This window comes from Pimephales promelas, chromosome 16 (genome assembly GCF_988280905.1).
Source record: "Pimephales promelas chromosome 16, fPimPro1.hap1.1, whole genome shotgun sequence".
Taxonomy (NCBI): Eukaryota; Metazoa; Chordata; class Actinopteri; order Cypriniformes; family Leuciscidae; genus Pimephales; species Pimephales promelas.
In genome coordinates, this window is record NC_142784.1 from 13,843,514 (window position 1) to 13,857,778 (window position 14,265).

General features: G+C 41.2%; 1 protein-coding gene across 4 annotated transcripts in view; it reads right to left on the bottom strand.

Moving 5' to 3' along the window:
- The window catches only part of robo2 (roundabout, axon guidance receptor, homolog 2 (Drosophila)), a 485,230-nt gene that overhangs the window by 208,104 nt on the left and 262,861 nt on the right, over positions 1-14,265 (bottom strand). For 2 of the 4 annotated variants that reach the window (XM_039670874.2, XM_039670869.2), the window contains exon 1: positions 5,816-6,547. The exons of the other annotated variants lie outside the window; for them this stretch is intronic. In XM_039670874.2, the coding sequence (XP_039526808.2) occupies positions 5,816-5,873 (58 nt within the window). In that variant the 5' untranslated portion in view covers positions 5,874-6,547. Of the gene's footprint in view, positions 1-5,815; positions 6,548-14,265 lie in introns of those variants that run through there. 4 annotated transcript variants of the gene reach the window in all.

The following is a 14,265-nucleotide window of genomic DNA, read 5'->3' on the forward strand; positions in this document are numbered from 1 at the left end:
ATCAATGTGTACTTACATTTACAAGTCATTAAATAATGTTTAATTTGGACTTCTCTGTGCATGCTCTTTGAGGTGGTGACCATAGACCTCCATTATATGACTGACAGACAAGAACGGTTTGACCTAAAAATATCAAAATTGAAAATACTGCGGAAACAAAGACACCTACATCTTGGATGCCCTTGAGGTAAGCTGAAACATATCAAATATTCATTTCAAAGTGAACCATCCCGTTAATACGATTAGCCATAACGGCAATTAATTTGACAAGGTGGACTACCTTATCAATCAGCTAATAATGTGTTGCTTATGTTACACAAACTATGTTCCTATTTGTCATCTCAAAGTCAAACAGCTGCCTTAAAAAAAACAGCATCACCAGAAACACTTTGAACAACTCAGAAAGGCGTATAGTTCATCATGACATCGCAATATACTGTAAATCATCCACCAGCTATATAAGCTAAATCTACCCGATTTTTCAAATCAACAGAAAAATATACCGAGATAACCTGGCTTCTCTTGAGGACTTTGAACATGAGAATTTGCACATGATTAGTCTTAAAGTGTATTAAAAACACCACTCAGGCATATAAACAACATTGAAAACTTGATTTCCACCACAGGGGGACTTTAAAACTGTCACATCAAGTCATATTCTAATCCCAAGAACAAATAACATCCAACAAAAGAACACGTTCCTCGCTCAGAGTCTCACATCGCCGCATCCTCTTTCTACAAAATGTCATAGGCATGCTTGACTGAGAGCGAGCCAAGCAAATGAAAAACGCTTTTAGTCTCATCCCCCCGAAGCCCTTTTCTGACTCTAATGTATATAATCTCCCCACTTTGTGCTGCTCGTGACATTTTCATTGATAGAAAGCGCAAAAATACGGCTTGTGCCCTGCATCGTATTCCCAATTCAACAGCCGCTTTTAAATGTCATTCATCCGAGCTCGCCTTTACAGCCATCGGTGGTGTGAATCAACAAAATTACTGTCAACAAAAACTGTGAAGGAGAGAAATACATTTCATCCTTTTTTCTCTTCCTGAGGCTGGCGTGACGTGGCGTTTTTTTTTACTTGCGAAGGAAGTCATTATCAATTACGAGACGGATTTGGCCGAGTCTCAGAGGAAGAGGCAGGTTTAGAGTGTTTAAGTGATACTCTAAGTATAGCAGCAGCGGTGTAACACTATCCGGCTTCTCATGCTGAGATACTCAATGCTCTTACTGCCTGATACTACAACAAAGTCAGCAAAGTGCCCACACGCTGACCCCCGACTTTAACCCTCATTATAAATTCCCTACGCCCTCTCAGCTCGCCCATCATCTCCTCTCTCGCTCCAGCTATCCGTCACATTCTTTCTCCAAGAGCCCATCCTTGCTTTAATCTGAACACTACTCTGAGAAAGTCACACATCCTTACATGCACAAACACTCCCTGACTCCAGTGTGGCTGCTTTGTGGTTTCGAACTGCGTACGCATCATTACCGCAGGCCTCTCTTGGAAAATGAGGCACAATTACGAAAGCCGAGGCAACTAGTGCAGAACAATTCCATTTAAACTCAGCTTTGAGTTTAAGGACCCCCGATCAGACCCACCTTTAATTACAGCTCACGTTCAATTATGTCAAGCCTGTTCATGCAATTGGTATTATCAAACACGCAACAAATTTAAGAAATCAAAGCATCCGGTATCAACCACATCTTGATGATTTCTCACACAGCAATGGAATTAAAAGGAGATTAAACTGAGATTTCATGCTCCGCAGATTTTGCTCCTTAGCAAAAGAAACAAGTAATCTGACATGCAACTCTCCTAGAAATCAGAAAAATTCTTTAGGAGAAAAAAAAAATGGAGACAAACTCGATAGCTCAATAGGCCAGATTTACTAACAGCTTGCGCCAACACAAACCCTTATTTGGCGTTAAATAAACTACAATCAGAATTTACTAAAGACATGCAGTGAAAAATTAGCGCTCAAAAGGCATGGACGGGGTTATTTTTTGTGGCTGACCTTATTGAATGAGCATTTGTAGGAGTTTCCTTTCAAAGGCTATATTTATGGGAGGAGAGTATTTAAATGAATCACGAAAGGTGATTTACTAAGGTTTGCGCCCGACAAAAAAATCATAAACCAGATGCTAATTTGTGCTGCTCTTGGTCTGTATTCTTTAATTTGCATGTTGTCAGTAGATCACGCGCATAACTTTCAACTCCCGGCTGTGCTTTTTTTGAATTGCGCTTTAAATTCCTCCAGTTTGGCAAATCTTTCCCGATATCTCTTAAAGCGATACTCCACCGTTTTTTTGTTTTCATATTAAACTGTGTTATTCCAGCCCGTTCTCATCCCAAGGCGTCATATACTGACGCTTTTGACTTTTCGTCTACATCCAACGCACATGGCACCCTTTAGCGTCAATATGAGATGCAGATATATATATATATATATATGGGCCAGAAGACGCCTCCTAGTGGTCTAACCCTAACACTACCCCAGACCTAAACCTACCATAACCTAACAAATCTCTGTGCGTGTTACATTGACACTAAAGGGTGCCATGTGCATTGGATGTAGACGAAATTTCAAAAGTGTCACTATATGACGCCCTAGGATGAGAATGCATTGGTTATTCCCTTAACTAAGACAAGTTGATGCATACCTCTGTCGTCTCAGTGTGTGCACTCAATCGCTCTGGCACGCGAGACACTTTGATCGCACTTAACTAGCCCAGTTCATTCAATAGGGGCCAAGCAGAGAAGCGACCAAACACCTCCACATTTTCCCTATTTAAATACAGTTACACGAGTAGTGTAACTCGACCTAGGACGGTGACACAAAATAAAACGCTGCACTTTTCTAAGTGTGTAAAGTGGAAAACTATAATATATGGCGCATATATATCTATGGACTTGGCATAGTAATATCATCACTCTGGAGAAGGAGAGGACTTTTCACGAGCGATAATATTACGATAACGCTTCCTTTTACAGTACAGTACTTACAGCGTATTTACCTAGAAAGTACTAGCTAATATAAGGTAAGTACATGGAAGAGGGGTAGGTTCACGGTTAGTACCTATTACCCAGTAATGGTAATTACTAAAATAAGTACTGAGTATGTACAGTGCATGGGTAACTGGACTGTAAAAGGAAGCGTTACCGATATTACTACGCCGAGTCGAAGTGCTCCCAAGCACTTGCTGTGGTATTCCGCCATACAATATAGTTCTGCACTTTACACGCTTATAAAAGCGCAGCGTTTTATTTTGTGTCACCATTATTGGTCGAGTTACACTACTCATGTAACTGTATTTAAATAGGGACAACATGGAGGTGTTTGGTCGCTTCTCTGCTTGGCCCCTATTGAATGAACAGGGCTAGTTAAGTGCGATCAAAGTGTCTCACATACCAGAGCGATTGAGATTAGAGAGGTATGTATCAACTCATCTTAGTTAAGGGAATAACATAGTTTAATATATATATAAAAAAAAAAACGGTGGAGAATCCCTTTAAGAGATTTAGTAGCAACCTCAGAGCAATTAATGGTTTCCAGCACATGATGAAAAGGACACACTGACGTTTTGTTGTAAATATACTGTATTAGCACTAGCAGACACACAGATACACTCTAGTCTGGGTTTTAGTTTCTCCTGACGCTGCAGAACTGAAGCTTCAGTACAGACAGACAGAGCGGTGTCCTCAGAGCCACAAAGGACCGCCACTAGGGGAGCATCATCTTTGTCTCTATCCTCAGTTATCAACACACTACTAAAAACAGCAAAGTTAACCGAGGGTTCAGAACCAGGATAATAGCAGAAAACTGGGACGTTGGAACATCGAGACAAGAGCATTGAACTTAGAGCTCGAAATACTGCAGCCTAGATACAGTATCTTTTAAAATCTATATATTGCTCCGGTCCCTCCTCCAATTTTTCACCTGTTTAGGGTTTGCTATTCTAAAACAGTCCACTCGTGCAAACACACACCACTAATGATCTCCTAAACTAGAATCAAACTTGCGGAAGCTTCATTAAAGCAGAATCACAACAAGAACCACCACAGGTTTGTCCCGGTCCCCCAAAACTCCTCCTCACCCAAGTCTCCATTCTCACCCCCTCCCTCCTCAAGCAGCATTAATCACCCGGGCACTGAACAGAACCAAATGACTACGGTCATTCAATCCCAGGACAGCTTTGTTACAAACACAGCCTTTTCTGAATGCATCTCCACAGCCTTTTTGTCTGCTTGGAGAGGGCTGCTCCTCAAAAAAAAAAAAAAAAAAAACAGCTCCTCCTTCCACCAGAACGGCCGGATTACCTCTCACGAGCCAGTCGGAGGGTTCTGGGGCAAACGGTTCACCGAGGTGATTCATGGGCTCCTCCAGAAAGACCTACACCCCTCTTACCCTCTAAAACTAAGGGCCATGCCTTCAACCAGTGCCTAGCAACCGGCAGCTGGGGCGCAACTGAAATGAGGAAGGACAGGGAGTTTCTGAGCTGAATTGGGCTAGACTAGCAGGCTCCATGGTAGATACAGGGACAAAAACAGGAGACAAACAGCAAGACAGAGAAGTGCAGAAGCTGGGAGGACAAAGCCTGACTCAGCCCCGCCATCAGTCACCATTACATCTACAGGCCTTATTCTTCTTAAAGAGCTCAAACAAAAAACCCAGGCAAACACCGTTAAGTGGGAAACGGGGCTTTCGGACAAAGACGCTCTTGACACAGCTAATGTAATGTGTATGTGACTGTCTCGAAGACAAATATGAACGGTTCATGTCATGAAAAGAACCTAAATACAACCCACGGCCACTTCTATAATTAAGTGCATTCATTTATTCCCCCAACTTGACTACACCAAAAGTCGTCGTGAAAAATCCACCTGATTAAGTGTTCAATGTCGTTTACTTGGCTGTTGGATATCAGACACTACCGAATTTTGAAAAGTGATTGGCTATCCAAACTCTTGATAAATACAACAGAACTGAGCAGTTTATGGAGCTTAGGGAAAACCGAGAAAAGACACGAACAGATGATGTTTCAAGTATTACATAAAGCATATAAGCCTCTGAGTTTTACTGGAATCATAATCCTTACGTAATGTTTTAAAAGGCAGAATGGGCAAAGCAAGAGGATTTAATAAGTCTGAATGCAGAGATATCAGACGAAGATGCAACTAATAACACCAGTTCGGAAGTTCATATCCATTCTGAAAGCTCTTCAGCATACAGGGCAGACTATTGTCTCTAGTGTATTTGTTTGCTGATATGATGAAACATCTCTCTTTTTTGTGGTAACTCATTGCAAAAACAAATACAAAAGATTATCAGTTTGTCATTTTCCAACCCTATGTTTCTCATTTGGGGTCCATATGTGCAATCTTTGCGCCACGCCTTGCGCATCCTCTGGTGCTTTTCACAGCAGGTGTCACTCCACATTCTGGGACTACTGTGACTCTGGCACCTGCTGTGGAGAGCACCTAATCGCACTGCTTCAACACTGGAGGTATACATATTTCATGAAAAATAACACCGAACAAGTTTTTTTTCTTCCCAAGTACAAATACATTTCCACAGCAAAATTATAAATAACTATTTTTACGTTGCCATGTGATGCCAGTAAAATGGCCCAAATAATACCCCACAGTCTTGAAAAAGAAGAAGAAAAAAAAAAAACAGGTCAGGTAGATATATAAAGTTAAATTATGCATTTAGCAGAGGTTTACATGACCAGCAAAATCTCATAAAACTCAAAGATCTCTTCTTTGAAGTTAAAGCTCTCTATTAGAGTGGATCATAAAAAGTAACTCACCATCCACTTGGTTAAAGTATACTAATCCACAGAGTAAAAGGTGCGTTAGAGGACTCATTCTGTCATAGTCCACATCCACTCCACACCTCAGTTCTCAAACACTGGACAAGTTTCTCCTCTTTTAGTATTTGGAGTACGTAGGAACTCTCAGTTGCCGCTCAGATCCAGCTGAAATGTCACTTGAGTACTCGCTGGGCTCATGGTGTTTATCTGGATGAGGAATGAGATCCACGCGCAACGGTGAGGGTTGAACTAGTGTCTGTCAGCTCGTACGTTATACCATGCCTTAAACCAGCCTTAGTGCTTTTGATATCTGGCTAAAAAAACAACAACAACAAAAACAGCAAAACTGAGCCAGAACAAGCGGCGAGCACGCGATCCGTCCAAACGCGCGCGTGGAATTGTTGCGCGCTCCGGTTCCTTCAAGCGCTACTGAAGCACCTTGCAGATCGCTTCCACGATCCTCTCCGCAGTTTATAGTAAGAATATGTCCTCTCGTTTATTACCACTCTATATTCCGAGTCCAGAAAGCTGTTGCAAAGTTCCGTGGTGCGCCTTTAAATCCAGCGTAAATCGGTCGGGGTGGCGCTGGCCCCGTGCAATCGCTCTGCGAGTCTACGGCAGAGTGAGTGTGATCAGTCTTGGGAAGGGCGAGTGCTCCGCTGCGCTATTACAGCTCCATAACTGACACCCCTGTGCGCACAGCTCCCGGGCCGAGCCAAGACTGACGCTCATGCTGGAGGAGGAAACAGCGAGGGGGAGGAGTGGAGGAGTGGTGCTGTGGTGCTAGTAGAGGAGGAGGAGGAGGATGCTGTGGGCAGAGGTGGCAGGGGAGCGCTCAAAGCTTCGCTCCGATCTTGGCTAACAGCTTTCTGTGGTGTTATCTGCAAAGTTGACCCAAAGCGCCACACGAACGGCACCGGACCAATGCACCAGGTCACCTAGCGAGTGAAACTTATCGAGTAAGACTGTGGGACCAACGTTTAAATATATATTTTTATATAATTGTATTTAAATAAATATATATGCTATCACAAAATCTGAATTTATTTATGTATTAGTATAGCCTAATATAATTGCGTGTTACTTTGTTTACTATTTAAATCCTAAACTCGTTGAAATATAATGTAGGCTAGCAAATACAAAATTTGATGCATATTTGATGAAAGACAGACAGATGTTTTGAGTATGTACAATTCACCCATATTTGGTCCAATAAAATGATTTCTAGTCTAATAAATTATAATAGATAGATAGATAGATAGATAGATAGATAGATAGATAGATAGATAGATAGATAGATAGATAGATAGATAGATAGATAGATAGATAGATAGATAGATCGGAAGACCTCCGTTCACTGAGATATCATCTTCCAGTGCTAGCTCTAAGACTGTATAATTGGTTTCATTAAAATTTGATGGGCTGTCCTGCATTAGGTGTATAATACCGTGGAGGTCAAACACACAAATCTCATTTCCAGAGAAGGAATTAACTTACAGATTGACGTAAAAAGTAATTTTAAAGGGAAAGGTGTGTGGCGTTGCTCTGCATTATTAAAAATTAATATATATATTTTTTTTTTTTCATAACCTTCACTTGATGTTATTTAGGCAATTTTGGCGAGGAATTATTTTTATATATTTATGTATTATTCAATTTGAAAGCGAGTGTCAGGCAGGGTGAATAAATACACCGCAGCTCATCTGCACAGGACCAGGGCACGGCTTGTGTCTGGATCTCCATCAGAGCGTGGATGCACTGGATGCCGCCTGGATGCTTTAATTCACCAACATGGTGGAGACGAATCTTTAGCGCCCCCTAATGGCTACAGGAAAACACAAGGCCGAATCAAACAAAGACCTCTGAGCTTCCATAGTTCCAAATATAATATGTCAGAGGAAAGAAAGTACCATATTTTAAGCATGGTCGTAAACAGCAATATTCAGATTAGTGGTCTATCAGTATGTTTTTTTGTTTTGTTTTTTTAAATGCCAATTTTTTAAATGCGTGCATTTAACATGTTGCATATTAACATAATGCATATTAACCTTCCTTACTGCAGCATTTGATAGCTTTCTTATGAAAATTCAGGAAATTCTTTCATAGTTAAGTAATTACTGTGTCTCTGGTAAACATAGCATATTACTTTAAAGCAGCAATTACAAGAAATAAAATCACAATTGTGATGTTAAATCATCATTACCTTTAAATAATGAATGTATTAACTTTTTTTTTGTTTTTTACAGATGAGAGAAACTTCAAACAAGACACAAAATGGCACTTTTTGGGGGGTGGGGAGCAAAACTGCACTGTGCGCATTATCTCAGATTTATAGTCCTAGTTAAAAGGTGTGTCGTTTAATTGAATTCGACCATATCTGGAATAAAAGACGCTTTGAATTCAGCGTGAAACATTGAATCAATAGCAGTCCAACCTGAGGCACTGGGGATGATATACAAAGCAGACCTGTAAAATCATCAAACAAGGCCTGACTCCTCAGAAGAGCGATTGGACTTGTGCAGGCAGCACAGGGGCCGGATTCCCTGCGCGAGCGGGACGCTGGAATCCCCCGCTTTCAAACTGATTTCTGACATCAAAGCTAAATAAAAGCCCTTCTGTGGAAATCATTCAAAAACAGACACTCGAAAACAAATATCTGTTCTTCTCTCATCCCCTTCTTTCAACTGCTCTCGCTCACACTCCAAACTCCTGCTGCATTTCACACACACATACACCTTTGCAGTGTCATCACAGAGCTTCTTTTAAAAGAGAGCTCTCGGTAGGTACATAATGATAGCTTTGACTCGAGAAGCATTTTCCACCTCTTCTGTTTGTTTGTGAGGTCGGCGTGTCGGAGCTTGCGAGGTTTTTGCTGCTGCAAAATTTCATTTGTGGTGAGTGCTGTCAATGAGCCAGATCCAGCGATCTTCTTGATAGTTTAATCCATGCTTATAAGCCTCACCATGAATGTGAATTCATTATTCTTTTGTCGGCCCAACTGCTAGCAATGCAGGTTGCTGCTTTAGAAGGGAACACCATTGAATCACTCCTATGATATGAGGTCATATGTCAATTGTATGTATAAGGAATGAAAAGGCACAAAGCTCCTGTTAAAGTAATGGATAAGAAACTGATAGCTTATGAGGAAAGACTAATTACTAATTTCCAAGACTATTACTATGTGAACAAATCTGTTGAGCCAGTAAGCTGCCACTACATATTTTATATAAATAGTTAGCAAAAATGTATTAAAATTACTTTTGACATTTACATGGTTTTCACAAAGCATAACAGAGGCAAGTAAAATGCTAGTTAGAGCTTGGGGAGTAAACCTAACTCCCCTGGCCTCAAGAGGCGCACTAGCCTCTAACATTAGAGACCCGTCTTTAGCATCCTTATTAGCATGCCCGCCTCTCATGCTGGAAACGGCGGTTCAAAGGACCGGTTCATTTGGTGCTGTGACCCAGATGGGAGTGAGGTTTAGGGAGAAAGTAAAACAGAGGCAAAAGCTAGCAAGAGTTGGGCGAGTAAACCTAACTACTCTGGCCTCAAAAGGTGCGCTAGCCACTGACTTTGGAGACCGCAGTCTTTAACTTCCTTGTTACTGCCTCGCCTCCAATGCCGGTTCGAATCCCGCATGGAACGTATCAAGTAGAACTGGTTACATTTGGTGCCGTGACCCGGATGGGAGTGAGGTTCAGTAGGTGAGTGAAACAGAGGCAAGCTTAGTAAGAGCAGCGCAGTCTCATCCCAAGATGTCATATAACTGACGTCTTGGGACGTATTTTGACCATACGTCAATATCCGCCTTTTTAGGGCCCCCTTAAACGTCGGTAGATCACCTAACTGACGTTAAAGGTAAAGCGTCAATTGTATGAGGGCCAACGTTTAAGGGGGCCCTAAAAAGGCGGATACTGGCGTATGGTCAAAAGACGTCCCAAGACGTCAGTTATATGACTTCTTGGGATGAGACTGTGTTAGTAAGAGCTAGGCGAGTAAACCGAAGTCCTGTGGCCTCAAGAGTTGCGCTAGCCACTGACATTGGAGAGTGCGGTATTTAGCGTCCTTGTTTCTGCGCCCGGCTCACAGACCGCAGTCTTTAACTTCCTTGTTACTGCCTCGCCTCCAATGCCGGTTCGAATCCCGCATGGAACGTATCAAGTAGAACTGGTTACATTTGGTGCCGTGACCCGGATGTGAGTAAGGTTCAGTGGGTGAGTGAAACAGAGGCAAGCATAGTATGAGTTAGGCGAGTAAACCAAAGTCCTCTGGCCTCAAGAGGTGCGTTAGCAGCTGACGTTAGAGACCGCGGTATTTAGCATCCTTGTAACTATGCCCACCTCCCATGCCGGTTCAAATCCCGCATGGAACGTGTCAAGTAGGACCGGTTACATTTGGTGCCGTGACCCGGATGGGAGTGAGGTTCAGTGGGTGAGTGAAACAGAGGCAAGCATAGTAACGGCTGGACGAGTAAACCGAAGTCCTCTAGCCTCAAGAGGTGTGCTAGCCACTGACGTTGGAGACATAGACAGTAAAAGAAATGGACAGAGCGATCTCATTGGAACTCCATTGAGACGATTGAAGCCGTTGTTGGCGATTTTTTAGCACTTCCGTCCCTGACGCGCAGACTCAAACAGAGCTTGACTACGTAATGTGACGAGAGCAACCCGTCTGTCTTCCAGTGCTGTGGCATGAAAAATCTGAATCATTCCCTTTCGAAACATGCAGAGGCGGAGAGTGTGAATAGGAGCTGTCCATGAGCTAGGAGAAGGAGACAATTCTGCTAGGTATTCTGATTAAATATTTTGTCATTTTGCCTCCATGTTTCCCCGATTTGCCGCAAGCTTCTTCTCCTGTCCATACGGTAATCTCTCTACTGTGCGACAGAGAGTCGCGTGGGCATGACGCAATCGTTAGCCTACTTTCACTAAATCTGCTTCTACGGGGCCATAACATAAGCTACAAGGTAATGGATCATTTTGTACATTGTCGTGTTTCTTTAGAAATAAATAAAGGACAAATGGGGTCTTCAAACGCCTCAGATGTAAAGTTATTCACTGTCAAAGTGACGCCAAAATGAATGGGAGTCAATGGGAATGCTAACGCAAGTGAAGTTCTGCTACAAGATGGCAGCTCCCGCGAGGCTTCAACTTCCGGTCGATGGATTACCCCCTTGGTTGGAGACCGCGGTCTTTAGCGTCCTTGTTACTGACGTGGTCTTTAGTAGTCCTTGTTACTGTGCTGGCCTCCCATGCCGGTTCAAATCCCGCATGGAACGAGTCAAGAGGGGTGGTAATGGCACAGTGGATAAGACATATGCCTTTGGTGTGAGAGACTCAGGTTTGAATCCACTGTGAGACACCAATGTGTCCCTAAGCCAGACACTTAACCCCTAGTTGCTCCAGAGTCGTGCAACCTCTGACATATACAGCAATTGTAAGTCTCTTAGGATAAAAGCGTCAGCTAAATGAATAAATGTAAAGTAGGACCAGTTACATTTGGTGCCGTGACCCGGATGGGAGTGAGGTTCAGGGGGAAAGTGAAACGGAGGCCAGCATAGTAAGAGCTGGGTGAGTAAACCTAACTCATCTGGCCTTAAGAAGTACGCTAGCGGCTGATGATAGAGACTGCGGATTTTAGCATCCTTGTTACTGTGCCCGCCTCCCATGCTGGAGACACCGGTTCTAATCTAACTCAGAGCAGGTCGAGTGGGACTGGTTACATGTATCTTGAAAGCAGAAATAAATAAAAAAGCACTAAAGATGGATGTGTGTGTGTGGGAAAAAAGCATTAAACAATATTTATGCCTGAGCCACATTCTGTTGTGTGCATGTTCAGCATTGTTTATATACAGTAAACCAATCTAAAGTATAGTAGGCCCAGGTGGCGTCGCCTTGAGAATGCTGTTCTACACATCCATAAACAAAGCATGTCTCCGCTTTACGGCTAGATGAAAGAACTCAATTTCGCCCTCCGTATCTCAGTACCCCTCTTGTTATATATCTCCATTCTAAATCTATCCACTGTATCCCCATATTTTGAAAGGTAGCCCTGTCCCTGTAGGGTGCTAAATATTGGCTGAAAGTGGATTTATTTTAATTAAAAAAAGAAGAGATGTTTACCCAAGCCAGAGAGACACTTCAGGACCGCAGGAGGTGTGATGCATTATATGTAAATGCTCTTCTCTTTCATGCACACCAATAAGCAACATTAAAGATGCTTATATGAATGTTTAAAAGAAAATAAGGCATAAAAGCAAAATAAACCAGATTAATGTCAATAATAAGCTTGCACTGAATCTGCGACCACAATTACTGAAGGAAATGGGCAGTAAAATGGTGAAATTCCAGGCGGACCTACTCATGACTTGTGTCTTTATATGGTTTATTTGGTTGGAAACGTCCACACTAATTCCTAACCTTAGCCAACCAATCAAACCAAAGAGGCGTAACACAAAACAACATGTATTACGCAGTCTCATTACATCGAATTTTAAAAATGCAAATTGCTTCAACAAAGGCTTTCTAAAAAGCTTGAAAGCAGCAAAATTACAGGCATGCTGTCAATCACGAGAAATAACCTGAGATTAGCATTCATATGGTTGAATAAAACCTTCGCTATTACAAGGGCAAGCTTTTCATTTAAGCTCTGCTGAAGGCAAACACACTCACACACGTGAACAAAACCACCTCCCACATCAAATTATCCCTCCTTTCCTCTGCTTGCAACCTTCTCTCCATCATCTCCCACGCCACAATGGCCACCAGCACTCCGCCACATGCTCCAGACCTTCATTTGTTTCCACCTAAACCAATCAAGCGTCTATCGCTGTCAACTCATTTGGCCAATTATGGCTGTGTAATCTTATCAACCCAAATCATCTATCAGAACCCTCCACCGGTTTTGTCTGTGGACCATCTGGTGAGGGAACCCAAAGGAAGCGGAGGTACAGTTCACCTAAAAAGGTCAGATCATTTCGCTCCTGATGGACTTGACTTTTGACATTGACATACAGAGACATGGGAGATGAGGAATTTATGCAGGCAAGATTTCTTGAGTGACAGAATGGAGAAAATAACAAATGTCGGCAACACTTTATTTCGATGGTACCCTTCCTATAGACATTCTTTTGACTATAACGTTCACCAACATGTTAACTAACTCTAATTAGAGTATTAATAAAGTATAGACTGTCTGCGTAATATGCTAACACTTCATTGTGATGGTCCTCCAAAAGATATTCTATTGATAAAACATCATTTTGCTAGTACATGTCAAATTATTTTAACCCTAAACCCTTATTCTACTAGCCTTACACCTACAGTCTACTAATACTTAACTAATGAGAGTTTATTGACATGTAGGTGCAACATTACTTAGAGACAACAGAATGTCGAAAGGGGACCATTGAATTAAAGTGTAAGCCAAATGTTTTTTTTATTTCTTTCTCTTTTTTTAAAAAAAAACGTTTTGTTTCATTACAGATATATAGATACTTAATCAATTTTCTTAATAGAATACAATTGAATGGAAATTTGTTTTCCTAATATTTTAATTATGTCAAAACAGATATATTGCAAAAGTAGTTATTAATGATTTTAATGTATCTAACAATGCCCTTTAGCCATGACCACATCACATATAACACTAACAAATTTAATTGGATTACAGTTAATTGGATAACAGTAATAGATGTGACTTTACATTTCATGCAAATTCACAGTAAATACTGTTAAATGCACCATTTTTTAAAGTTAAAAAAGGGAACAAATCATCATATACAGTAGTTTACAGTGAAAAGCCGTGAACTGTAAAAATTCCGTAAAGCCGTAAGCCGTAAAAATTCCCTGTGTGATTTTTTTTTTTTTTCATTTTAATAAATGTGTTTCTTCTTATTTTGTTATAATTTATGGACATTAGGGTTGCTGCATCTTATGTTTTTAAATTAATATCTGTTGCATTATTTTAGTGTTATGATGTTTTGTGTTTGGGTGCAACCTTCTACAGTATACATTAGCATTTACCTCAGCTTGTGGAAAAGCTACTTGTAAAGAACTTAAATTATTATTTTTTTCTTTAACCAACCCATGTTGGTTATCAGTACATGTTAAAGGTACAAAACAGATTTTAGTAGCAATGCTAGTCCAGCTGAAAAGGGCTTTGAATATTTACCTTTGATTATGACGGTTTAAAATAGTACGATTTACAGGTTTAAATATGTTTACATTTTTACTGTATTATATGCAGTATTATATGCATAGAGCTATTTTTTCTCTGTAAAAAGTCAATCCTCAGAATAAATGTGTGGTTTAACTGGTTCGGCCATAAGGCCAGTGAATATTTAAGGTTTTAAATGAATTACAGGACCTCACGGTCTCACCATTTATCTTGATAAAGGATCATATGGAAACAATACTGGCTACCCCAGTCTCTCATCTCTTTCTTAC